This window comes from Camelina sativa, chromosome 10 (assembly GCF_030686135.1).
Source record: "Camelina sativa cultivar CO46 ecotype springtype chromosome 10, ASM3068613v1".
NCBI lineage: Eukaryota > Viridiplantae > Streptophyta > Magnoliopsida > Brassicales > Brassicaceae > Camelina > Camelina sativa.
The window spans coordinates 2,234,809-2,260,870 of NC_141889.1; the positions used below are offsets into that span (position 1 = coordinate 2,234,809).

General features: G+C 35.8%; 6 protein-coding genes across 6 annotated transcripts; 3 read left to right on the forward strand and 3 right to left on the reverse strand.

The window, feature by feature from the left end:
• The first annotated feature begins 2,094 nt into the window (after nt 1-2,094).
• LOC104716609 (uncharacterized) lies at nt 2,095-6,207 on the forward strand. Its single transcript, XM_010434008.3, has 4 exons — nt 2,095-4,275; nt 4,378-4,571; nt 4,670-4,860; nt 4,942-6,207. The coding sequence occupies exons 1-4, from the start codon at nt 2,838-2,840 to the stop codon at nt 5,687-5,689; spliced, it is 2,571 nt and encodes an 856-aa protein (XP_010432310.1). The 5' UTR covers nt 2,095-2,837; the 3' UTR covers nt 5,690-6,207.
• A 2,865-nt stretch (nt 6,208-9,072) lies between these two features.
• LOC104716610 (serine/threonine-protein kinase BSK1) lies at nt 9,073-12,657 on the forward strand. Its single transcript, XM_010434009.3, has 9 exons — nt 9,073-9,958; nt 10,041-10,176; nt 10,452-10,585; nt 10,696-10,801; nt 10,888-10,973; nt 11,363-11,551; nt 11,633-11,797; nt 11,911-12,024; nt 12,162-12,657. The coding sequence occupies exons 1-9, from the start codon at nt 9,599-9,601 to the stop codon at nt 12,414-12,416; spliced, it is 1,545 nt and encodes a 514-aa protein (XP_010432311.2). The 5' UTR covers nt 9,073-9,598; the 3' UTR covers nt 12,417-12,657.
• Nucleotides 12,658-12,999: 342 nt separating this feature from the next.
• LOC104716611 (cyclase-like protein 2) lies at nt 13,000-14,608 on the reverse strand. Its single transcript, XM_087469978.1, has 5 exons — nt 14,066-14,608; nt 13,871-13,943; nt 13,684-13,781; nt 13,492-13,562; nt 13,000-13,387 (listed from the first exon to the last, which is right to left on the reverse strand). Exons 1-5 carry the CDS (start codon nt 14,529-14,531, stop codon nt 13,262-13,264), a joined length of 834 nt encoding a protein of 277 aa, XP_087326104.1. The 5' UTR covers nt 14,532-14,608; the 3' UTR covers nt 13,000-13,261.
• A 1,574-nt stretch (nt 14,609-16,182) lies between these two features.
• Nucleotides 16,183-17,090, reverse strand: LOC104716613 (uncharacterized). The gene has a single exon (XM_010434012.2). The coding sequence runs from the start codon at nt 17,028-17,030 to the stop codon at nt 16,275-16,277; it is 756 nt and encodes a 251-aa protein (XP_010432314.1). The 5' UTR covers nt 17,031-17,090; the 3' UTR covers nt 16,183-16,274.
• Nucleotides 17,091-17,875: 785 nt separating this feature from the next.
• On the reverse strand, nt 17,876-19,572 carry LOC104716614 (cytokinin riboside 5'-monophosphate phosphoribohydrolase LOG5-like). Its single transcript, XM_010434013.3, has 7 exons — nt 19,211-19,572; nt 19,019-19,116; nt 18,880-18,910; nt 18,695-18,794; nt 18,450-18,520; nt 18,208-18,351; nt 17,876-18,088 (listed from the first exon to the last, which is right to left on the reverse strand). The coding sequence occupies exons 1-7, from the start codon at nt 19,316-19,318 to the stop codon at nt 17,963-17,965; spliced, it is 678 nt and encodes a 225-aa protein (XP_010432315.1). The 5' UTR covers nt 19,319-19,572; the 3' UTR covers nt 17,876-17,962.
• Nucleotides 19,573-23,541: 3,969 nt separating this feature from the next.
• Nucleotides 23,542-25,811, forward strand: LOC104716615 (lysine histidine transporter-like 7). The gene is made up of 5 exons (XM_010434014.3): nt 23,542-24,065; nt 24,232-24,365; nt 24,453-24,865; nt 24,984-25,115; nt 25,245-25,811. Exons 1-5 carry the CDS (start codon nt 23,797-23,799, stop codon nt 25,728-25,730), a joined length of 1,434 nt encoding a protein of 477 aa, XP_010432316.1. The 5' UTR covers nt 23,542-23,796; the 3' UTR covers nt 25,731-25,811.
• The last annotated feature ends 251 nt before the right edge of the window (nt 25,812-26,062 follow it).

The following is a 26,062-nucleotide window of genomic DNA, read 5'->3' on the forward strand; positions in this document are numbered from 1 at the left end:
AGGATCTAGCATGCAGTAAAAAGGCAAATATTATGAAGAAACAAAAAAAAAAAAGACAAATATTTTTTTTTTAAAGTAAAAAAAAAAAGAGTTTGTTAAATAAAAAGTTAAAAGAAAATAGAAGGGACAAAAAGGGTTGCTTCTGCACCAAGTTATTCTGCGTATATAACATTTTATATATCAATATATAAGGCTTCGATGCTAAGTATTCTTATCGGGTGTCAAATATCCTGATGCTTTGTAAATTTTTGTGTTATAGTTCGTCACCATTTTTTTGTCGCTACGGACCTGATTTGTTTTGTCGTGATAATGTGCATAGTCATTAGTAAATGTTCTAGACTGTTCCTTCTAGTCAGTAACAAGTTAAAACAAAAAAAATTCGTGTGCTGTTATAAATCCGATTCAACAAAATATATCAGTTTTGTTTAAAATTTAGTGAAGTAATGTGAGGAATGACGACAGATTTTGTAGAAATATGTCGATCTTTCGTATTTTTTCTTTAACATATATATATATATATATATATATATATATATATATTGCAAAAATATGCCTAACAGAATGCAAACAAAATTCATCGTGTTTCTTCAAATATCTGATGATAGTAACATAACACCTTAGGACAAACTTTTTTTTTTTTTGGTAAACATGTGAAGATTCATTACCAATTTTTGATTTTTTACAAAATACAAGGACAACGAAGAGAAGCAGAAGAATAAAATCTAAAGCTTAGGACAAGCTTTGACCCTAACAAAACACCTTAGGAAAAAGGTTTAGATGTCGATATAACAATTTCATTTTTCACTAACTGTTACGGTATAGTTATATTTAAACAAGCGTTTGAAAATGAGTATTTGGAGCTCGAATGCATATATATAGCAGTAATCAGCACGTAAAGATTTAATTTATGACTAGATTGCATGAAATTTAAACCTCTCCAGGATTCCGGAAGGACTCTAAGTGCAAAGGAAATTTCCGACAAAAAAAAAAATCAGTATCCGTGATAAGCATGTACAAGGTATTGTACTGGGATCATGTTAGATTAATATAAAAATAGTATATTTTAAAATCCAAAAATAATTTACAAAAAAGTTTTCTGTAAAGAAAGTTTATTCTTTAAAATTGAATAGAGACTATAACTTTTTTTGGCTATTTTTAAGCCAGTTCGAGGATATATACGTTTTGAAAGTTATATTTAGGAGGATATGTTTTTAATTCACAATATCATGTATTGACGTGTCCAACATATATAAGCATACATATTAGAGTGTTTGTGTCAAGTTGTTACAAGCTTTTTGTTTTGTTTTGTTTTAATCGTCACACATATTTTTCATACAACAAAAAGAACTCGTCACACACTTTTAGCCTTCTTAATTTTTGTATATTTTTTTTGTTTTTGTTTTTAAGCTACTAGTATATAAAAAGTAGCTCAAACCATTAAAAAAATGTCGTTTTGGAATAGTATAGAATTAAGTTCAAATTCTGTCTTAAAATTCTTTCTCTTCTTGTTTTAGTTTTCTATGTATAATTTTTTGTTCTGTTAGCATCACCCAATCGAATCCATTTATTGATATACTACTACTAATAAAAAGAATTTTATTTTTTTGGGGGTTAAGATAGTACTATATATATAAATAAATAAATAAAAGAAGAGTCTAGTCAATGAGAGAGGAAGAAACATGACGACGTTAGCATCACACCTGAAGCCTGAAGTGCTGAACGCTGTATAACAAACATCGATTTAGTTACGTCTCCCTTTGAACGCCCAAACCAACTATACAGTACGATATTAAAAAAAAAAACAATTCATTCCTTTGACAATTAATCAATAAATTATTTTGATACAAATACTACTAACAGACATAAATTCAGTACGAATTTTCATCATTTAATTACTTACGTTACCCGTTACCGTCATGTTAATAATAATAATAATAAAACGATTTTAAATTGTCCAAATCAAATACACTGTCGTTACGTAATTAAAGACTAAAACTAAGGGTATAGTGGGAATAAATGGTCAAAACGAGTCAAAGTTACCGTCAAACTCAAACCACAAAGCTAAAGTAGTAGAATCGTACTTAGACGTTTCTTAACTTAAAACATCAAAACTACTTACTAGAAACCGTATCTTCTTTCTTTTTTTTTCAAAGATCCATGTCATCTGTCTGAATCTTTATCTCAAAGTACTGTCCTAAAAAGGTTAAATTTTCCAACAACAAAATTTTTGATTCTTATTTAATTTGAGAATTTGGGGGTTAATTAATTATTCTGGAAAAAGGAGATTATGGTAAATAAATAAATAAATAAAGAAGAAAAAACACCGACTCATCCTATGGGAGAAACGGACGAAAATCTCGGTGCTGGCAAGATTCCTTCACAGTCCTTTGCTGTTTTTTTTTTGTTTTCTCACTTTTTTTTTTGTTTCTTCATCTTCTTCTTCTTCTTCATCTTCTTCATCTTCTTGAAGCTAAAAAAAAGATATATCCTTTTATGCTTATAGAGAAATTGAATAATTATCTAAATAGTAAGGGAAAGAAGAGAGAAAAAAAAAAACAATCACTTCACAGTTCACACAAAACATCTTTGCTTTGTTTGAGTTTTGCTATCAACATCAACCCACACCTTCTTTGCCCCTTATGCGCCTCCATCTCTTATTCCTCTCACCTACCTTTCAACTCTCTCTCTCTCTCTCTCTCTCTCTTTACGAAAAAAGTCTTTTAATTTCAGTTCTCTCTATACCTGATTTCAAATCTTGGGTTTCCCCTTTGTTTTTTTTTTCTTTAATAATTTAATTTGATTCTTTTTTTTTTCTTTAGAAATAATAATTGATAGATATGGGTTGTACAAGTTCTAAGCTTGACGATCTTCCGGCGGTTGCTCTTTGCCGTGAACGTTGTAATTTCTTAGAAGCTGCGAGTCACCAGCGTTACGCTTTAGCTGAATCCCACGTGGCTTACACTCACTCGCTTATTGGTATCGGTCACTCACTCCATCTTTTCATCAACCACCACCACCGTTTCATCTCTTCCGGCGGCGCTAACGGCGGTGGTGATTCCCCTAGACTTAACCTTCCTCCTCACAGAAAAGGTGACCCTCATCAAGACGACGACGACGACGACGGCGGAGGGGGAAAAAACTCCCCCAAAAAACCAAAGCTTGCTTCTTCTCACCTCGCTCACTCGGATTCGGGTTCTGATTCGGGTCATCTCGAATTCGATTCGGATTCCGACGACGACGATGACGACGATTTGGATTTGGATTCGATGCATCACCACTCTCCTCAACACCACCACCGTCACCATCTCGGGAATTACCCAATACCCGAGTCAGCACCACCTGGATACATGGAACAACAACAACAACAACAACCGGGTTATATAAACCGGTACCCGAACCCGGAGATGATGATGGGTCATCTCCCTCCTCCTTACTCCGGTGGAAACAGTTATATGCATATGAATTACATGAAGAACAGCTCCATGCCTCCTTCGGTTGTCTATGAACAAAGACCAAGTAGTCCTCAACGAGTCTACATAGGCGAATCATCTTCTTCTTCTTCTTATAACCCATACCCTCCTCAAAATAATTCATATTTTGGATACTCAAATCCAGGACCCGGACCCGGACCCGGATATTACGGTGGTTCTTCTACAACTGCTGTACCAGCTTCGAAACCGCCACCGCCTCCTCCCTCTCCGCCTAGGTCTAACGGTTGGGATTTCTTGAATCCGTTTGATACTTATTACCCTCCGTATACTCCGAGTCGAGATTCGAGAGAGTTGAGAGAAGAAGAAGGTATCCCGGAGCTAGAAGACGATGATTCACAGTACGAGGTTGTTAAGGAGGTTCACGGCAAACCAAAATTCGCTGCCGGCGGTGGCGGTGGTAATTTACCGAATCCCGCCGCCGTGCATATGAGGGAAGAGCCTCTGCCTCCGCCGCTTGATAAGTCTGGTGGAGCCAGTACTAGCGGTGGGGGTGATGTCGGAGATGCGTATCAGTCTAGACAGAGTGTGTCGGTTGAGAAAGAAAGGATGGAGTATGAAGATCACGTTGTTGAGAAGAAGGTCGTTGAGGATGAGGAACGTCGGAGCAATGCCACGGCGACACGTGACGGAGGCGGTGGTGGAGGCGGTGGTGGAGGAGGAGGGCCACGTGCGGTGCCTGAGGTTGCGAAAGAGATTGAGAGTCAATTCGTGAAAGCTGCAGAGTCAGGAAGTGAGATTGCTAAGTTACTTGAAGTTGGGAAGCACCCTTATGGTCGTAAACATGGTAAGGCTTGATCATTTAACGTCAGAGTTTTGAGCTTTCTGCAACTTGTTGAGTAAAGTTTTGAACTTTTTTTTTTAATATGTTTTGTGAATTGTGGAGCAGCTGCTTCGAAGATGTTGCACGGGGTTACTACTCCTTCACTACCTTCTACCTCTGGAGGACCTTCTGCTGCTGCTGCTACTGCGCCGCCGACTTATGCAGACATTGAAGAAGAGCTTGCTTCGAGGTCTAGGAATCTTTCATCGACATTGCACAAGCTCCATCTTTGGGAGAAGAAGCTTTACCATGAAGTCAAGGTAATGTTTTTGTATCAAAATCTTTGGTCTTAGAACACTATGATGTGTTCTGTTCTGTTCTTTTGTCTGAAGAGAGAGGTTTTTTTTACTGTGTGTAGGCTGAGGAGAAATTGCGACTAGCTCACGAGAAAAAGCTAAGGAAGCTAAAGCGTTTGGATGAAAGAGGTGCTGAGGCTATGAAAGTAGATAAAATACGGATTGCGATTCAAGTTGTCGACAAAATATCAGTGACGATTAATAAGATTAGAGACGAAGACCTATGGCCGCAACTGAATGCATTGATCCAAGGGTAATATAAACTTGTCTTCTCCAAACATATAGATATTTTAGAATGGGAACTCTAACCAAGTGTTGATTTCGGTTTCGATAGGCTTACAAGAATGTGGAGATCCATGCTTGAGTGTCATCAAAGTCAGTGTCAAGCTATTAGGGAAGCACAAGGCCTTGGACCAATAAGAGCAAGCAAGAAACTAGGCGTTGAACATCTAGAGGCGACGAGTTTGCTTGGACATGAACTTATTAATTGGATATTAGGATTCTCGAGCTGGGTTAGCGCGCAGAAGGGTTACGTAAGAGAGTTGAATAAATGGCTCATGAAATGTCTTCTCTATGAACCTGAGGAAACACCTGATGGAATCGTTCCTTTCTCACCTGGTCGGATCGGGGCACCACCAATCTTTGTGATATGTAACCAATGGTCTCAAGCTCTGGATAGAATATCAGAGAAGGAAGTTATTGAGGCAATGCGTAGTTTTACTACAAGCGTGCTTCAGCTTTGGGAACAAGATCGGTTAGATACGATGATGACTGGTCATGGGGATTCAGAGAAGAGAGTTAGGAACATGGACAGGGAAGAACAGAAGATACAGAGAGAGATTCAGGCATTGGAAAAGAAAATGGTTCTTGTGGCACCGGGTGATGGTAATAATAGTCTTTCCATATCAGGCAATGTTGTCTACCAAAGCGATACTAGCAACGATAGTTTACAAGGTAGTTTGCAGAGGATTTTCGAAGCTATGGAGAGATTCACTGCTGAGTCTATGAGAGCTTATGAGGATCTCTTACAACGCACCGAAGAAGAAACTGCTCCACGAGAACTTGAGGAAGAAGAGGACTAATAAGCAAAATGTAGGAGGAAGATCTTTGCTTATTTGAATCTCATGATCGAGCTGTTTGCTGATCTTGCAATGCCGGAATGTTCCTTATCTCCTTTCTGAGACACAGGCAAGAAGAGCCCATCATCATCAGGATGATGATCTTAGAAGAGGCAGAAACCGGGTTAAGATACGGCCAGTCATCTGGTGAACTGAGGCATTTTAGTGCAGTTGACTTTGAACCGGATGGTTGTCATGCCATGGTGGAGAAAGGTTTGATAACTTTGACACTTAGCCACTTATGACGCAAGTCACATATATGAGTTTGAGTCTAATAATTCTAAAATTCGGTCTTTGTATATAAGACGCTTAGGATAATTCTCAACAATTTTTTTTTGTAAAATCCTAAGGTTAGGAGGATGAGATAGCTAAGGCAAATCTTTTTTATTTTATTTTAAATTTAATCTTTTGATATCGGTGAGGGGTCATGTATTATTTATCGGACTTACTTCTGTGTCCAAAGATGCTTTGGTCTTGAGCAACTGAACTGTCTTTTAGTGGAGTAAAAAGTTAGGTTTATATTCTAAGACAAAACAGAAAACCCCAATTCGAATCTTATTTTAGATTTGGAAATTTTCCTATAATTCAAAAGAATCGCAACCATAATCGAACTTTAGCTCCTTTTTATTTACCAAAATGTTAAATATTTTTAAAAAATTGTGTACTATTCTTTAACATATTTTTACATGATTGTGATTTTTTTCATGATTCATTCATCCATGCCATAAGAAATATTGTTTCTCATCGTTTACTCAAGCCTTTAAAAAGTAAATCCAACGATCTGCTAATATTGATACACTCAGAACAAAACTATAACATCATGAACTTCACATATAACTCTGAAATAGCGAGAAGTATTTGGCAAAAATTATAGTGTAGCAAAACAACATAACATTTGATACTGTTTCTTTGGTTATATGTTTTCTCGATTCCACTCCCTACGGCGTAACCATTATATAGATGGGGTTTAGTTTTTCCTCATTCGTAGAGCAAAAATTTCCCAATTTTATATTCATTGAAAGAAGACTAACTCCAAGCCTCACCTGAACGTGTAAAGTTACTTGATCTAACATGACCCATAGATATAAAACTCCATGCCGAATAGAGAGGTAAGTGTATCTTCAATATTAAGAAAATAGAGAGACTTTAGTATTGGATCCATATAAATGTCTAGATTGGAAGTGATCACATCACACGTCTCTTTTCGGCTTTTCGTAAACGGTAATTTTTGTACCATTCGGCCAAGTAAAATAAGTCACATCAATGATTTTCAAATCACTGGTCTTTTGTTTTTACTTTTTACCTAACTACTGACAGAAACTAGATAACGTTACTTACGCGGCATTAAATTAATTTTAAGTGATCCGGTACTGATATTAAACATGCGAAGTTTTATGTTTCGCCACATTTGCTCATAAAAAAAAATCTTAAAATACACGAGATAATGGCGAATGTTGTACGTGAAAGATATGCATGGCCAATAAGTTACTAAGCTTACGAAAAATAAATTAATAATATTAAAATACCTGACGAGGTACCAACATTAATGATTCATGTGAAACTATAGTTAATAATTAAACCCAATGTTTTCAGTACTCTCGACTAGTACCTGAGCCAAAACAGTTCTCGTCTTGGAGCTGCCGTGCCTAACATGATTAGCGTGAACTTGATGACGTCTCGTGTGTCAATCTTTTCTTCTTTCTTTTTGTTTGTTGTAAAAGAAGTTATTGACATAAAGCAATAATAACATGCAGAGAATAAGTGCCAGAAGATATTATTGCGATCCAACCATAGGTTAATAATCAATACTATTTATTAGTAGTTTAGTACTATATTATAGATAGTGCTCGAGCATCTAATCATATAAGAAAGCCAATTACTCTGGAGCATCATTGGATCACTTCACTCTTTGCCTTTTTCAACACAAAAGAGACAGCTCTTGTGTTCTTGAAAGCTCAAAAAGCTCTGTTTCCCCAAAGATATATGGGTATTACAAATTGCAAGCATACTTTTCATTTGCATACATGATACATCCAAATTGAGAATATGCTAATTATTGTTCTTTTGGGTGGTAATTTGGATCTATACACATAAGCTCTGTTTTCCCAAATTCTTCAATCACAAAAGGGTTTTTGACTTGAGCGCACAATTCTATAAACAGGCCCATTCGTTTAATCATGTCCAATTATATTACTGAAAAATACAATAACTTACTTGCTCATAAAAGTATATAAAAATTATATCCTTACTCTTTAATATAGTTTCCCTACCATCAAATATAATTGTATATATTAATATTCTTTTTTTCCCCTAATATTAGAAAATATTATAGTAGTTCAGGTCCATTACTAATTAACAGTTGAAAGTTTGAAAGCGTAATTCATATATTTTGACCATGTTTTGTAGTATTAGGCTAGCGTCTTTATTAAGAAAGGCACCACGTAAGTCGTAATTTTATCCAATTTAAATTTGGTTATCTCTAATATGCGGTGTAATAGTATTAGCTAAATCAAAATTTAAAGAATTTAGAATATTTAGCCATATTGGCTCACTTGGTTTCCAGATAAATATTCTAAATTCTTTTTTGGTGGTTTTGAAAGATTTCTGTCTTAAAGAGAGAAATAAACTATTTAGCAAAAACAAAAAAAGAGAGAAATAAACTTCTTAAAATAAGGTTCTTTCCTAAAAAGATTTATTCTAGTTTATTACTAGGAGTAACGCACAGAAATAATTATTTTTGGTAATTAGAACTCAAATGGAAAGAAATATGTCAGTCTGTCAAATCCATTGAGAAAATTGATATTCACCATTCACTCTAATTATAAGGTAATGTACAAGGGCAATAATGCAGAAAAACACACACAAAATCCAAATATCACACGGTTTCAAAGTCAACTTCTAAAAAAACTTGATATTTTCTTCTTCACACGCTTGTCTCTTTACAGTATACAAAAGTACGAACCTTTTGAAATAAGCTGCTAGGTACTTAGAACTAGAAAAAAAAAAAAGAGACTTGGTTGAAATGGTAATGTTTGTTGAATAAATAAGAAGGAAAAAAAACGAGAAAGCAAAAGTAGGAATGGTTGATGATGATAAGTCATTCCAATCACAAACCATTTGAGCTGGCAATAATGTGATTTTCCCGAAAATCTCTTTTGGTACCACAAAGTTTAAATCATTGAACATCGGAATCAATTTATTGTATTATAGTATATAGTATATATACAAAAGAAGTTGGCTTCTTCTGAATCTTTGGCTTTTCAATTTTCAAATTCATTGCTTTTACATAAAACATATATTATAGATTCAAAAACAAAAAAAAAAAACTTACACAACCATGAAAAAATGAATAGGAAAAAATAAATAAATTTTTGTACGCATCACAACCCCTATTTTAAAAGTTTTGTCTCAGTACCAATTACACAATGCAAAATCACTAAATATAAATTCTAAACATAGATTTTTAGTTTATTATTACATAAATAAAATAACTTTAAAATTAGTTTCTGATTCAAAATTATTTAATTTTTATTTTTTTCTCTACACATTTGGTCATTCTAAACGTCCGACTAACGCTCACTTATTTTTTAAACAAAGGGTTAGAAATCTATAATTCAGATGAATGATAAAATTTATAATCATATTTTTAAAGTTTAAAATATTTCTATTTTAGTAGTACCATATTGACAAGAAGAAGACAGAAGAAACTTACCTCAGGAGTCAAAACAGAGTAATTGGAAAGATAAAACAATAAAAATCCGATTTTTATGGTTTTAATTTTCCAAACACTGTCTTTCTCTTTCTCTCTCTTACAAGGGAAGGGAGGAGTCGAAAGAGAAACACTTTCCGACTTGGGTAAGAAAAGTGTTTTTGATGGGTTGTTGTCAATCCTTGTGTTCCGGTGAAAACCCACTTGGTAAAGATGGAGCTCAGCCGTCACAGCTCTCTCAAAACCACCACGGAGGCGTTACGACGGCTGATAACGGCGGAATCGGAGGAGGTGGAGGTAGCGGTGTAGGCAGCGGAGGAGGAGGAGGAGGAATCCCATCTTTCTCTGAGTTCTCATTCGCTGACCTTAAAGCAGCCACAAACAACTTCAGTTCAGAAAACATCGTATCAGAGAGTGGTGAGAAAGCCCCAAATCTTGTTTACAAAGGCCGACTTCAGAACCGTCGTTGGATCGCTGTCAAGAAGTTTACTAAGATGGCTTGGCCTGAGCCTAAGCAATTTGCTGTAAGCATAAAAAAAAAACCCTTTTTGTTTGATTCTATCTTTGTTTTGTTTTTTTCTTTTCTGAAATTTTTGTTTGTTTCAGGAAGAGGCTTGGGGTGTTGGGAAATTGAGACATAATCGGTTGGCGAATTTGATTGGTTATTGTTGTGATGGAGATGAGAGGCTTCTTGTTGCTGAGTTCATGCCTAATGATACTCTTGCTAAGCATTTGTTCCATTGTATGTTCCTTCATCTTTCTTGCCTTTTTCTCATTAGAAATAATGAATTTGGTTGTTAGTCCTTTTAGGTTGTAAATGTGTATACAAAGCTGTGAAATTTAGCATCCAGTGTTTGCCAATTTCAGTGCTTTTCTAAGAGCTTGCATTTATGGGTTTAAGCTATATAGGGTTGCTGTTAGATGGATTAAAAAGAGAGTATTTTAGGTGAAGTAGTAGAATGTCTAAAAGGTACATTTTTGTTTCTTTATCTTAATTCTTGTTTTGGTCATTCACAGGGGAGAATCAGACTATCGAATGGGCTATGAGGTTGCGAGTAGGATATTACATAGCTGAAGCTTTGGATTATTGTAGTACTGAGGGTCGTCCATTGTATCATGATTTAAATGCTTATAGGGTTCTCTTTGATGAGGTATTTTTCTTTCTCTCAAAAATTTATTTCATGCTTAGGATACTGTCTTTCACACACACTGTGATCTTAAGGCGGCGCTTAACATGTTTTTGTTTTAATGAACATTGTAGGATGGTGATCCTCGGCTCTCATGTTTCGGCTTGATGAAGAACAGTAGGGATGGTAAAAGTTATAGCACAAATCTAGCATATACACCACCTGAATATCTAAGAAATGGTAAACCAACTTGTTTCTTTTAGTACACACATTATGTTTTGCACTTTTCAAAGATGGATTTCAGTGTGGTAAAATTTGTGTTGTAGGAAGAGTGACCCCTGAAAGTGTCACGTATAGCTTTGGAACTGTCCTTCTGGATTTGCTTAGCGGAAAACACATCCCTCCAAGCCATGTAACTTCCTATCTATATGTTTGAGTAGGAGCAAGTGTACCACTACAAAAATGTGTGTTTTTGATGTGAAATTATCCACTCACTAGTCATGATTTTGGTTTGAGTTATGTGAAGCTACCGTAATTGGTCATTAAATATGGTTACTAGAAACGATATGATACTGCTCCCTCACCGCCTCTCTTAAAATTATCTATGATATGTGCTGCACTCTTCTTTGTTAGCACTATTTATAAGATATAGCTCTCAAATATGTCTATGTGATTCTTGGTTCTTGCATAGTTCAGCTTGAAAGATGTACATATGTCATGTAGTACCAGTGAATAAGTTGTGTGGTATTAGTTTGGGAGCGTGATATCTTGATAAGTACTTATCATATATCTTACTTTTAGGCTCTTGATATGATTCGTGGCAAGAATATTATTCTGTTGATGGATTCACACCTCGAAGGAAAGTTCTCAACGGAAGAAGCTACCGTAGTTGTCGAACTCGCCTCTCAATGTTTACAATATGAGCCTCGAGAGAGGCCTAATACAAAAGACCTTGTTGCAACACTTGCACCATTGCAAACCAAATCAGACGTAAGCAGAACATCTTTTAAACCCCAGTTTTGACTGTGTTCTTGAATTCGTCTTTTTAAGTGTTAAATATTCTGGTCACAGGTTCCCTCTTATGTGATGCTTGGAATAAAGAAGCAAGAAGAGGCACCTTCAACTCCACAGAGGCCACTTTCACCCTTAGGTGAGGCGTGCTCGAGAATGGATCTCACAGCTATTCATCAGATTTTAGTCATGACACATTACAGAGACGACGAAGGCACAAACGAGGTAATAAAACAGTAGTTTTGGTTTCAGTCACTAAAACACGTTAAAACAGTAGTTTTGGTTTCAGTCACTAAAACACGTTAAAAAGTAGGCTAGCTAACTCTTGGGGATTTCAGTTATCATTCCAAGAATGGACGCAACAGATGAAAGATATGCTTGATGCACGGAAACGCGGTGATCAATCTTTCCGGGAAAAAGATTTCAAAACAGCCATCGACTGTTACTCACAGGTACTAATTTGCCGCTACTTCTTCTTACATGTCCAATCTGTTCTGTTCCATTCGGTATTGATCTCGGGTTATAACCAGATTGTATATCTGGATATGATAAGTACTCATATTGGTACATACGTTGCTTATGTGGGCAGTTCATAGACGTTGGAACAATGGTGTCTCCAACTGTATTTGGTAGGCGAAGTCTATGTTACTTACTATGCGATCAACCAGACGCAGCACTACGTGACGCGATGCAAGCGCAATGCGTGTATCCAGATTGGCCAACGGCTTTCTACATGCAGTCTGTGGCATTAGCGAAACTGAACATGAACACAGACGCAGCTGATATGTTGAACGAAGCAGCTCAGCTCGAAGAGAAGAGACAACGAGGCGGCAGAGGATCTTGATTCTTGAAACACAAAGTGTTTACCATCTCGTTGTAAAATTTTAACGAGCTTCAAGAATTCTTTTTTAAGAAGACAGAGAAAGGGGAAAAAAACCTGTTAAAAACTTGTTGCTATGATTGTTGATTGGGGAGATGTAATGTAACCATAGGGGAGAGAAAAGAAATTGATGTTTGTTTGTATGCAATACATGTTGTAAGTTTTAATGCACAGAGTTTGGAAAAATACAAATTGCTCTTTCACATGTTCTGCTCTTCAATGTAAGACTCATGGCGTTAGTAATCAAGTAAGTAGCTCAAACATGTTAAACCTGTTTCTCTTGTTGCTTCTCGGATAATCATAATAAAACACACCAAAAACACCTCGTACTAACCCATGAAAAAGATAAATGGTTCCGTTGATTCATCCCAAACCGATATCACATGAAGAACACATGAAGAAGAAATCGATCTGTAAAATTTTCACAAAATAGCATAGTCATCCTTTTTAATGGCTGCCGAGCGTTCTCAAACACTTCCTAACTCAACAGAACCTTCTTTTCGGTTTTCATTAGGAAATATTTTCTGATTAAATTGCAACCTCGTCAGGTTAAAAGTGTTTTTCATTGATGTAAATCATGTGATTGTCAAGCCTAAGATCTTAAGTACATTTATTTTTACATTGAAATCTTCCTTCTTAAGTGGTTCATTCTCCTCAACTTCGTCTTCTCTGCACCTCTCTTATTGCTTCCTACTTCATTCTCCACACTGGTTGCATAAATCTTAGCACAAACTGGTATTCAGTTCACGACACTAAGCAACCTTGATTACGGACAACTCCGGAACTGGCAGGGTTTGTGAGGAGATTAATCAATCGATGAGGATGCAACGAATTGGAGCCCCTTCTGCTCCAACGAGTCTTAGTGGTAAGCAATGGACAGTGTAGAGTCCTGCCTTCACACCATCCAGCTTCAATCCCTCCACAAGTATAGTCTCCTGTCAAGGTTTTATAATTTTCTCAACCATCAATATCAAATCTTTTACTGTTTTTACATTCATCTATCTAGCAAAAACTTAAGGGATGGATAATGCTTGCTTACCCGGTCTTTGAGGAATACTAGGTGAGACGGAATCAGATCATCATATGCAGCTACTGATAAATAATCAATCCCTACATTTTGACATGGATACACCAGAATCTTAGAGATGCCATTGCTTCAACGACCAACCCAAAACAGAAACAAGGAAAACAGAAACCTTCATATGGAAAAGTGAAATAGTTTGATTATTACCGACAAGTTTGATGTCTGTATTGTCTACCAACCACTGCGCACCATCCTTCATGAATCCGACATAGCTTGTATCAAACTCTTTCTTAAACATAAGACGCCTGAAATTGTTATGTTTTTTCATCCATAGTTAACAACAAAACCAACACTCATTTCAGACATATGACAAACAAGCTTAATACACTGTTACCTGTCAGTGTTCAGTGTTCTGAAAAGTACACGACTAACTCCTTTTGGAATGTGAAGAGACTTCATCACTTCGGCTACACAAACCAATAAGCATAATTAAGATCATAGCCACACAACAAAACAAAAACAAGGTGTCTTCATACTCTTAATTAAGGTAATCAAAGTTGTAGCAGCGAACAAAGAAGTTTTCACTTACCAGTTATGTTCTTATCCTTAGGAACATCAACCAACAAGGCAAGACCATTGAGGACTCGAAGATCAAGCGAGTCAACATCGAAACCAGCATCGTAATACTCGTCGTAGACGTGTCCAGGGGAATCAACGTGAGTACCAGTGTGCGTTGGGATCTTCATCTCAGAGTTGTTAGCGAGTGATCCGTTCTTCATACTCGCAGCTAACCATAGAAACCGTCCGAGTCCTTCAGATGAGTCCCACGACGGCATCTCCGGAGTGTAACGGTGACTTATGTCGTATATTTTGCCTTCTTCTTCGCCGTAGACTTCACGGCGGATAGGTTTGAGCTCATCGGAAGCGAAACCTCCGTCGACAGGAGCAGTGCCGGGGATGGAAGGATAGGCATCAGAGGTAGCGGCGGAAACGGGAAGAGAAGGGAGAGATAGGAGTGTGATGACGAGGAGGAGGAGTAATGGAGGAACGGCCATTGTTTTAGGTCACTGTGATGATTTCGATTTCGATCATCACGAAGAAGATGATGATTCGATTTTAAATTTTTAACCATTTTGGGTTATTTTTTTATATTTAATTTATGGGCCTGAGTTAGACTTATAGGCCCAAACAATCAAGGCAAATTAGCAGATTATAACAGCCCAAATTAGTAAGATTATGAGTGTGAATAAAATTGGTTTGTTCCGAACATTTTACTATCTTTGTCGACCTTTGATGAATCATAAAGAAACATTAGTGTGAAGACACATGCAAAAACCATTCAGGGTTTGTCACATTGAAGCATATGATACGATAATATAATAAATTAATTCTTTCCAAAATCAATATATTCTTTTCAATAATCCATAGCATAGAATATAAAAATAATTAAAGTCAATAATACCAACAAGAAAAAAAGAACATTAAGAAACAATTACAAAACTCACCATTCCCCTCTCTTTGTAGAATCAAAATACTATTTTGTTTATGCCATCTCTGAAAGCCATGAAAAAAAAAAAAAAAAAAAAGAAGGTAAAAACTATGTCGGTAATTATGTAAAGGTAAAAAACAAGGAATTAATGTTTTGAATTTTTACCAAACTCTCGTAGTGAAATAGGTCGCACTCAAGATACATCATCTGTGTATTTCCAACATCTATGAATGCAACAACATGAAAGTCCCATCATCATGATGACGAGAACAGCAACGGCAGCTATTATGCAATCAGTAGAACTAGTACTAATATTCATTTTTCTTCTTCTTGTTCTCCACAAAAAAGTCGACTTTTCTATACCTTTGTCTTCTTTGTTTACACAAATTGTATTTTATATACACCTTTTAATAATGTTAATAAATATGATATTTTATATTTTCTTACAAGTATAATATATTCCGTATTCTTTCGTAAATAATTTGACGTCGAAAAAAGAAGCTAAAAGGTTATATTTTATATTTTCTTACAAGTAAAAATATAGTCCGTATATTCTTCCGTAAATAAGTGAACTTTACATGTGACAGTCGAAAAAAAAAAGAAGCTAAAGGGTTATATTTAACATTTTCAACATTTGACGTCGAAAAAAAAGAAGCTAAATTTTACATTTTTCTGTAGGGTTATATATTGTTTATCGCTAATTGAGGAAACAAATGTAACAATCTCCTTCTCAATTAGGAGAAAACAATCACGCGCCATTTTTAGATTTTCCTTCACGAGCATAAACCTTCGTGGCTGCTTCGCTCCAAATATTTCACTACCTTTCTTGATCAAATAAGAATATTCCTAAGAAACCAAACACTTTCTTGGGGCTAAAGTAACAACTCCACTTGACACATGCAAAACCATTCAAGGTTTGTCTCATTGGATTGAAGCATATGCATGATACTAGCGTAACTCGTGGATGCATTCATGTGCACACCATCTTAATTATCTTAAACCTTCGTTGGCTGCTTCAGATCTTTTCAGCCATGTTAGATTTTCCTTTAAATAAGCCCAATAAGATGACACATGATATATGTCGGGATACATGTTCTTCATTGCAAATATAGTATGGTGAAATTTGAGAATCGAAAGATGTAGCAAGTTCAATATATAAAATTCTTGTTCCTCGGAAATTTTTGAAGTACTTATGTTGAGAAAGAAAGAAGAGATGGTGGACCTTAATTATATCAAAGAATGTTGTATTAGCTTTGTGTTAACATTTACATATCCTATTTATACAAAAATTTGTGGGCACAATGACCAATTAGATGTTAAGAATTGAGACTCTGTATTTGATTAATGATTTAGAGAGTGACTCAATTCCATCTTCAAGATCTTGAATGCATACCTCTAAGATCTGCACATTCTCCACCTTCAAAGACTTCTCTGATTGGAACTCTAGGTCGACTATCTTGAATTCATTTGCTTCAGCTTCATATGTAACAATGCTTTGGCTTATCATCTTTGAGACCACTGACCATTTGCCACAAGCCTTTGATCCAGACATGAAGCTAAACAGAGTTTCAAACAAAGCAATTGTTACAGTTTCTGCTTCTCCAAACACAGCCAAAGCGTCGTTGTTTTTGTTTTGGCCGGTTTTTAAATTCTTGAGTACTTTTTGGAATGATTTTTTGAGAAACTTTCTTGAGGCTAAGTATTTCTTGACCTCAGCGGATAGGTCTCCACGTTTTCTTCTTACAATTGATTGGATCTCCTTGAGACTCTCTTTCGTTTGTGACAAACTATCCTTGGCAATGTTGCATAAATCCAAGATCTTGATGGATCCATCAAGAAGCTTCTCAATCTGATCTTGAGATAAAACCTGGTTGGTTACGGATAACCGAATCATCTTTTCAAGAGAATCATGTAAATCTTGAAGGTTGCTAAGTCTTTGGCAGATAGAAGATGAAGAAGCTGCCTCAAAAGATCTCAATCGGGTCAACTGCTCATCTACATGAGCAGCTTGAGGGTGTTGCCTTGAAGGGTAGCTGTTAGATCGAACATGGAAGGAGGCTGCCATTTTTTTTGTTTGAGCTTTCTTTCTCTGTTTTGAGATGAAAGGAATGCTTAGATGTTTGTTCTGTCTTCATTGGCTATCCGGTCAATGCATTTATACAACATTAAGGGAAGGAATCTTAAAGTGGTTCAAATTTGAATAATAGAAACCGATGTCTGTGCAATGTCTCCCTCCAAACACTCACCCCAACGCATCATCTAATGTGCAAAAGCAATATCTATGATTCAGATCTGATCACATGAATTATAGCTAGGATTCTGCATCTTATTGGTGTAGGAACATGCATAACCAGTAGGGCTTGTCTACTTCAAGCATATATGATATTAATTTGTGCCACTCGTGGATACATTAGTGTATTCAGATATTGTCTGCCTCCTACACTGCAAAATTTTGATTTGTTTCAAATATTTATAAGGCTCTTGTAGTTGTGTCATGTACTGTAATATGATAATATCTATTGGTTGCACATGAGATTTTGAGAGTGAATATATGCATGATTAAATGGTGCTGTTACCATATCAACTCCAAGGGGACAAGCCTTACTGGACTTGCCTTAAACTAAGCCAATAAGGTGCAGAATCCCTCGTGCACATTCATTTCTTGTTTTATTATATTCAAAATATTATTATTGTTTCTTGGATATGAATCACATCATATATTTGATGGAGGGGGCCTATTTTGCATTATTTTGCATTGTTTCTTGGATATGATCATATGAATCACATCATAAACATCGCTAAAACTAAAATAAATAAAAGATTGCCTGAGGTCTCCTAATCTTGATTATATATATATGAATGGACTAAAAAGTGATGAATGCAGAAGAAAAAATTCTCGAAGCCTTCTTGTGATCAATAGAGGGAAGCTTCCCAATTTTTCTCATAATTTTATCACTACACTTTTTTTAATTCTTAGACAAAAGACCCTCTAAAAGTCTAAAGAGAAATCTCAGCCTGCATGCTTGTGTTAGAACAGAACACTGCTTGTTGCGGCTGTTGCACTTTCTTCTCAACCTCCCACCTAGATTTTGCTATGACTCCATCACTCACTGGCTTATATGCCTGATGAGGAAAATCAAAAACAAGATATCAATTTCCGAATCATAGTTTTTATCTGTGATATCTTCATCAGAGAATCTCAAGGAGAGAAAAGCAAAGCAATATTTTGGTGGGTACCCCACCTCAAGTTTTTGGACAAGCTCTTTCGCATTAGGGGCAGAGACAAAGATGTGACGCTGAGATGGCTTAATAAAGCCATCATCAACGGCTTTATCAATGAAAGTGAGGAGGTAATTGTAATAACCATCCACATTTAACAAACCCACCTGCAAAAGTTCCCCCCAAAGTGGAAACACAACATATCAATACTGTATTATATAATTTGCTATAGTGATTCAGAGAGAGTCATTTTAACAGTACTAACAGGCTTGTCGTGGATTCCAAGTTGTGCCCATGTTATTACTTCCAATAGCTCTTCCAGTGTTCCATACCCACCTGATAACCATTTGCAAGAACAGAGCAATTAAAAGTCAGTTGCAAATGAGTCTTGTTTCGGAAGAAAGGTTTAACCTTGAAACATCCAGACCTAGTTTTAAGTTTGTAACCATACGAATGAAAGCCATAATCAAGTTTTACAAAGTATCTATAAGCTAGTCAGTTATTATGTACCTGGTAATGCAATGAAACAATCCGAGTGGCGTGCCATTTCGGCTTTCCTTTCATGCATATCCGCCACAGCTTTTACCTCACCAAATGTTTCTCCAGTTATCTGTCACAAAATCACATTTCACAGACGGCTCCTTTTGAAAAAACAGTTTAATCATTTAGGCTAAGTCGTAAAAATTTATGCCTACCTCTTTGTCCATAAGAGTCCTTGGTATGATCCTAACCCATGAAAGCAAAGCAAAATGGAAGCAAATCACACAACTATGTCGTTACTAAAGCAGTGAAGGGAACATAACTAAAGTGAAAAGGTCATAGATTTGAGCATACCCTAGTACATGTCCTCCAGCTTCATGAACAGCTTGTGAGACCAAACCCATGAGACCTATGCTTCCTCCTCCGTACACAAGATTCAATCTCCTCGTCACCTGTTTCACAAAACAGAGGAAACAGAGAGAAAACTCAATACCGGTTTCAGGGGTTGCAAGACTCTCATTAATTAAGATTTAAGCATAATCAAACCAGTTCTTGAGCTAGATCAGTGGCAGCATCTCTGTAGCAATCTCTGTTTCCGCTGCTGCTACCACAGAAGACACAAACCCTCTTGAACCTTGACTCCACTATTTCCATTCTCTTAGCCAAATCAGTTAGCTTTTCTTCTTTCTTTCTTTGTTTTTCTCTGGTTGATTTGGAGGAAAGATAAGTTTCTTTCTTGGAAGATGAACGTGTGGTTCAAGCTAGCTCATTTTTGTTTCACTCTGTGTTGCAACTTAGACAATGAGACAAGAAATTTATATAGACACAGCAAAGGAACAAAGACAGACAGTACTGTTCCATATATCCAATTGTATTCAAGTAACAAGCTTTCTTCTTTTCCTTTTTATGGTTGAAAGAGTGGGTCGCTTTTTTGGTTAAAAACAAAAAATACACTTAAAGATCAATTTAAATTCAAAAGTAACTACAATAACGAGAAACTTAAACAGAGTTTAGAAAGTAAAATTAAAGCATTTGGATGGAAGGTTAAAACCAAGTGTGACAAAACCCAAAAAAAACTCTTAAGTAAATTCTTAGGTGGAAAGGTTGTCATTTATTAAGAAAACATTGATTTCTCTCGTTCCTAACTTCATTTTCACAGTTGGTGTGATGCTGTCATAAGACCCTTTGTGTGTTAGGTATATACTATATCTTTGCTTTTTTTTTTTCCTTTTCTAGGAAGGATGGTTCATCATCATCAACATCAACGAACCGTTTTTCCTCAACTTTTCTCCATTCAATGTTTCGTCCTTTAGGCTCAACGTGTCGAGTTCGGGTTGATCCACACTAATGGCTAAATTTGATGGATCCCACATTATGACCCATACTTGTTGGTGTATATGTGTCAACAAGTAGGGTTCTTCTCTTGACACAACATTCCATTATTAGTTTGTTCGGGTTACACATTGTACATGTACCTGCAGCCTTTTGCGTAGGAGATTGTATCTAAACGACACGTAGTTTGCTTTTCTAAAACCCAAACAGCACTCACTTCTTCTCGTCTTCTTTTTGGGTCAATGCCTAACTTTGACTCGGTCAAAGAAATGCTATAAATTCCCTCTTTAACTACCTTTTCCAAACATGATGCATAATATAATAAGTGATCTGCTGGCTCATTTCATTCAATTAGAACTTGACTGTAGCTAAAAGCTCTCTGTGACGAACATGTTGAACTTCGTTACTGTATTGTATTTCGGGATGAGTTTTCGATGGGCTTGGACGAGCCTTGTTTTGGTATCCATAAGAACTGATATGATCGATTGCATTTGGTATCGGCATATCATTATAATAATCAACTTCGGCCCATTATTGATTTTGTTTCTATTTTTGGACCTCAAAGCCCAATATACAGGCCCATCTAATTTTAATTTTTTATCCATATCACTGAAACTATGAAAAGACCTTACAATTGCGAACAAATCCACTTGGCACACTTTTGCATTCAGAGGCATATTCAGCTACCAGTTATATTCAGAGGCAATCCACAAATCGATTGCATTCTGTTTTTGTCTTTTTTTAATAATCCAGATTAGTATTTGTATACGTGTATATATATTTGTATTAGTACATTTTCAATTAGTGTTTTCGTCTCTTTTTTAGCTTGTTTTTTCTTCAAATAAGTTAGTGTGATCCGATGGTGATACTCATGTGTATTAAATGATAAATCAAATAAATCCATTTAGCCGTCAATGGATTTAAGAAATAAAATATAGCGACCTCAGTTTAAATGGGTCCGACGCATGCTTTAAAAAAATAAGATTGAGGAAGTGAATTAATCCTTGTTGCCTTGCCGGTGTATTTGCAGTTTTGCACACTTTAGCAATATGTCACACTAGAGGAACGTTTGTTTGGCTCAGCTCCCTTAATTCAAAATTGGCCGCTAAACGAACGATCAAGTTGAGATGAAATGAACAGAACATATATCAGTCTGTTTAATACTTGTACCATTCAGAAAAAAATATCACAATTTCGTAAAGTGACTGATGAATGATGATTAGTTGTTCTTTTTACTTTATGCCGGTTTTACATTACCAAATGCATGTGAGACAGCATTATAGTGATATATATAATTCATGAGACAGCATTATAGTGATATCTATAATTATTTTGCTTTCATGTTTCTGATATAATCTAGACATCACCATCACCTAAAGGAACGGGGGAAGCTACTAGGCAACCTCAATCGAGGATCACTTTACTTATCGTTACTTTTGGAACTTCGACCACTCGTCCTACTCCTAAATTATTATTTTTAATTTCATTTTAACAACATTTTTTTTATGAAAATGATGATTCAAAAGTATCACCAACTCGTATCTCGACCGACACCTACAAAATCTTGTAATGCCAAAGCTGACTCGTCTCATCTAGCAGTATTCAACTTGACACAATCTAACGCAACCCAACCTTCAGCCTTGTTTTTTTGACTTGAGCTTACAGCTTAGCCACACATAACCGGATGAAACCATTTGTATTTAACTGATGATTTGGATTTTTTTGTCGTCACTAATTTTTTTTTTATTGTAATACTAGTAAATTATCGTATCTATTTTATCTTATCATAAATAAAAGAAAATGAAAAATATTAGAAGTATATACATATTTTGCGTCAATTTCGTAAAATTCACTAGAGTTTACAAAATCTTCCGATTATTTCATGATTATCTCTGATTCGATCTGTTTTGTTAGTGGGAGTTGATGAGCTTTGTTTTTGTATGAAGTTCGACGAACAATTATTCTTTTTGTAATTTTCTGTGAAATAAGATATTTTGATTTCTTTTTTAGTTATTACGTACAAGCAAACACTTGCATAGTGCCAAGTGTCAACACTTGCACAGTATACTAATTCGAACATTATTATTCCAAACAAAAAGAAAAAATATCACAAAAAGAACCAAAATTGGGTAATTTCCTAATCGTTGTTAAGACTTTTCAATACTTCGATCTGTGATCACGAGGAAACTACCGAAACACATAAAGAGAATTCAAATTCAATTTTGTAAGTTTTGGTAATTATGGAAATTCAATTCTGTAAGTAGGTTGTAACATAGATAAACTAAAAACTCCTTTAACATAAAAAAAAAACATAGATCGTGAATTTGGTTAATGTACTACGTAATTTTCAAATAGAAGGTTTGCGTAACTCCACGATTACGCGCCAATGCATTTTAAGAATAAAACGATATTCTATGGAAGAGTACTGAACTAAGGATTTAAACATGGAGTATCATCCAAAACTTTATTTTTTTAGAAAAACATGGAGTCAACTTTGAATTCCGAAACTTTTGGTTGACTTATATTTAAGTTTTACTTTACTTATAATTAAATTTGACTGGTTTTCGTTTCCTCTAATCACCTGACCCCAATTATAAACAAAAATCACCTGTTACGAAAATGAGATAGCAGTGTAGTAATTAGATTTTTTGTTAAAGTCAACTTCAATTTTCTTCTTTTGATTTGATTCGCAACTTAAATGTGAACTTTGAAAATGAATATTGCAATATATTTTTGGTTAAGTTTTGTTTTCATACTTCGAAGCAATTTTGGTTTTAATACATTTTAGAGATGGATCAAAATAACCATTATTAGCTTGAGAGCATATAGATACAACAGTAATAGAATAATAGTATCGAATTAAAAAGAATAGATTACAAATATACCAAGAAAACAAGATATCCGCTTCCCATTCACTCCTAATGCGCAGAAAAGACAAATGTACCTACCAACTAATCCTGACTTACCACTAGACTTGAATCTACTTTCTGAAGCTAAACTTGAGACTAATCCTCACTTACAACAACTAGACTTGAAGCTACTTTTGAAACTTTGGTTTCAACAAATAAGAGAGTTGTGAAAGCAGATGACTAGATGCCTACTCTAAATCCTTTTCCACATACTTTTAACTTGTTTTATAGCAAAAGTCGAGTCAAAAGCAACTCACATGCACGTTTATCATCTCTAACTACTTGGTCGTCTAAAGTGTAAAAACAAAGACACGATGGGTGGAAGCTCGGCTCAAAGTTGACGCCGGCTTTGACCAAAAACCCCGGAAGAGCTAAACAAAGTCCAATGGAACAATGAACACAAATCTAATGCTAACCAGTTTGGTAGCTTTTCTTGGCCTTGACTTGAGTTATTGAAGCTACCTAACAAAATAAGAAGACTTCGATCTATCTATACCAATGGGTCCACGCTTTTGAGTACTACTGAAAGTGACCTAACTGATGACGTCATATTTATCGCGTCATAAATGCGTATGTCATAGTCATACTAATACTAATTACAACCGTTCAAAATATATCAATTAAAAATGGTAAGTAGAGATATGAATCGTTTAGTGTCGAATTATTGAGATTCTCTTGAGCACTTAAAAATGAAAATACCCTTCCTCTTTTGTCTTGGGAAAAAGAGATTCAAAGTCAATTTATTAGTGCACCCTACCCCAAAACAAACTATATAACCAACGAAAGGAGAGAACGAAAAAAAAGCCATACAAATTTGTGGCTTTACGTAAATAACGCGATTTAAAATCCTTAGAGAGAAAAAAAAAAGTTTTTTTTTTGTGTGAATACAATATGCCTATAGCATTGGGCAATTTGTTTGATTTGGAATCACAAGAAAGTGGTGGTTCTGCTTTATTTATGTCACCAAACCCCACCGCAGATCCACAACCAATCTCCGGCGATAAAAACGGCGGTGATGGTGGGGGGATTCCGGTTGAAGATTGGCTGCCGATCACAGAATCAAGAAAAGGGAATATCTTTACGGCTACGTTTCATCTTCTCTGTGTGGGAATTGGTCTCCAAGTGATTCTTCTTCCTGCAGCTTTCGCAGCTCTCGGATGGTAATAAATTACTCAAATCAAGATTCTCTTTATTTCTTCTTTATTTGCTCCAAAATTAAAAAACAAAACCCTCTGTTTTGTGTACTCTTTATGAATTTTTTTTTGTTTTGTTTGGTTTGTGAATAATATGTTAAAAGTTAAAATGAGATTTATTTTATTTTTCCAGGGTTTGGGGAACAATAATACTGACGGTAGGATTTGTATGGAAGCTCTACACAACGTGGCTTCTTGTTCATCTCCACGAAGCCCTACCCGGAATACGTATCAGCAGATTCGTGAGACTCGCAATTGCTTCCTTTGGTATGTAACAACAATTTAATAAGTTAATTCTATCCAAGTTACGAGTTTGTTGCTAAAACGGTACCGTTTTTCGTTGTTGTAATTTAGGTGTGAAGCTTGGGAAACTTCTCGCAATATTCCCTGTGATGTATCTCTCAGGAGGAGCGTGTACGATTCTGGTTATAACCGGAGGGAAATCGATACAGCAACTTCTACAAATTATGTCTGAAGACAACACTGCGCCACTCAATTCAGTGCAGTGCTTCTTGGTTTTTAGCTGCATTGCGGTGATCATGTCTCAGTTTCCGAATCTGAATTCTCTTTTTGGAGTCTCGTTGATTGGTGGTGTTATGGGAGTCGCTTATTGCACCGTGATATGGATTTTGCCTGTAACTAGTGATGTAAACAAGACTGAGCAAGTCAGATACGCTACGACGGATGAAAGTTTCGTTCACATTTTCAACGCTATTGGATTGATAGCTCTAGTCTTTCGTGGCAACAACCTCGTCCTTGAGATACAGGTTTGAAAAAAAAACTCGTATTTAAAACATGATTTAGATTTTTCCAAAATATATATGTTACATTTTCGTTTGGTAATGATAATTAATGTGGTTTTGTTTGTGGGTGATATTTGTATAGGGTACTCTTCCTTCAGATTCAAAAAACCCTTCAAGTAAGACAATGTGGAGAGCAGTATTGATCTCTCATGCTCTCGTCGCGATTTGTATGTTTCCACTATCGGTTGTTGTATATTGGGCACACGGAGACAAGGTATGTCAAAACGACAAAACCAAACACTATTCCTTTTTTTTTTTTTTGTGTGTGTGTTTATGTTTGCGTTCACATTTTGCAATAAAATATCTTGAAAAGTAATGTATACGTATTTTTACTTTATAACAGATTCCGGCCTCGGGAGGTCCTGTAGGCAACTATTTGAAACTTTATACACAAGAGCACTCGAAGCGAGCAGCCTGTTTCATACATCTCACGTTCATCTTCTCTTGCTTATGTTCATATCCGATAAACTTAATGCCGGCGTGTGACAACGCAGAGATGGTGTACACAGTCAAGAAACAAAAGCGTGCATCCATCATTGTCCGGATGATGTTGCGTGTGTTCTTGGGTTTGGTTTGTTTTTCTATAGCCATCGTATTCCCGTTTTTGCCTTATCTAGCGGTGCTTATCGGAGCAATAGCCTTGCTTGTAACATTTACGTACCCCTCTTTCATGTGGATCTCTATCAAAAAGCCTGAGAGGAAAAGTCCAATGTGGTTGTTCAACGTTTTGATGGGTTGCTTGGGTGCTTCTCTCAGCTTTTTGCTTTTGTTAGCCTCGGCTCTGCGCTTGGCTCAAAAGGGTTTGCATGCAAACTTCTTCAATCCTTAAAGCGTTCTTGTAATTGTTACAATGTAAATAGGATTCGTAAACGAGATAAACTTGGGATTATTTAATATATATTTTTCACAAGGGAGACGATACCTTCGGTTATGATTTACGCGATCAAAATACTTGTAAAGAAATTGATCAACGTATTGTAACAAGTGTTAATTCCATAAGAGTATCAATGCTCTAGCTAGCTATGACAATGAAAAATGTAATATTAAAAAAAAAAAAAAAAAAAAGAAGACAGTTTCATCCCTCTTTACATGTATATCTCACCGATTAAATCATGAAATAATCTCATCTTCTCTAACTCAGAACTGATCATTATGATGTTC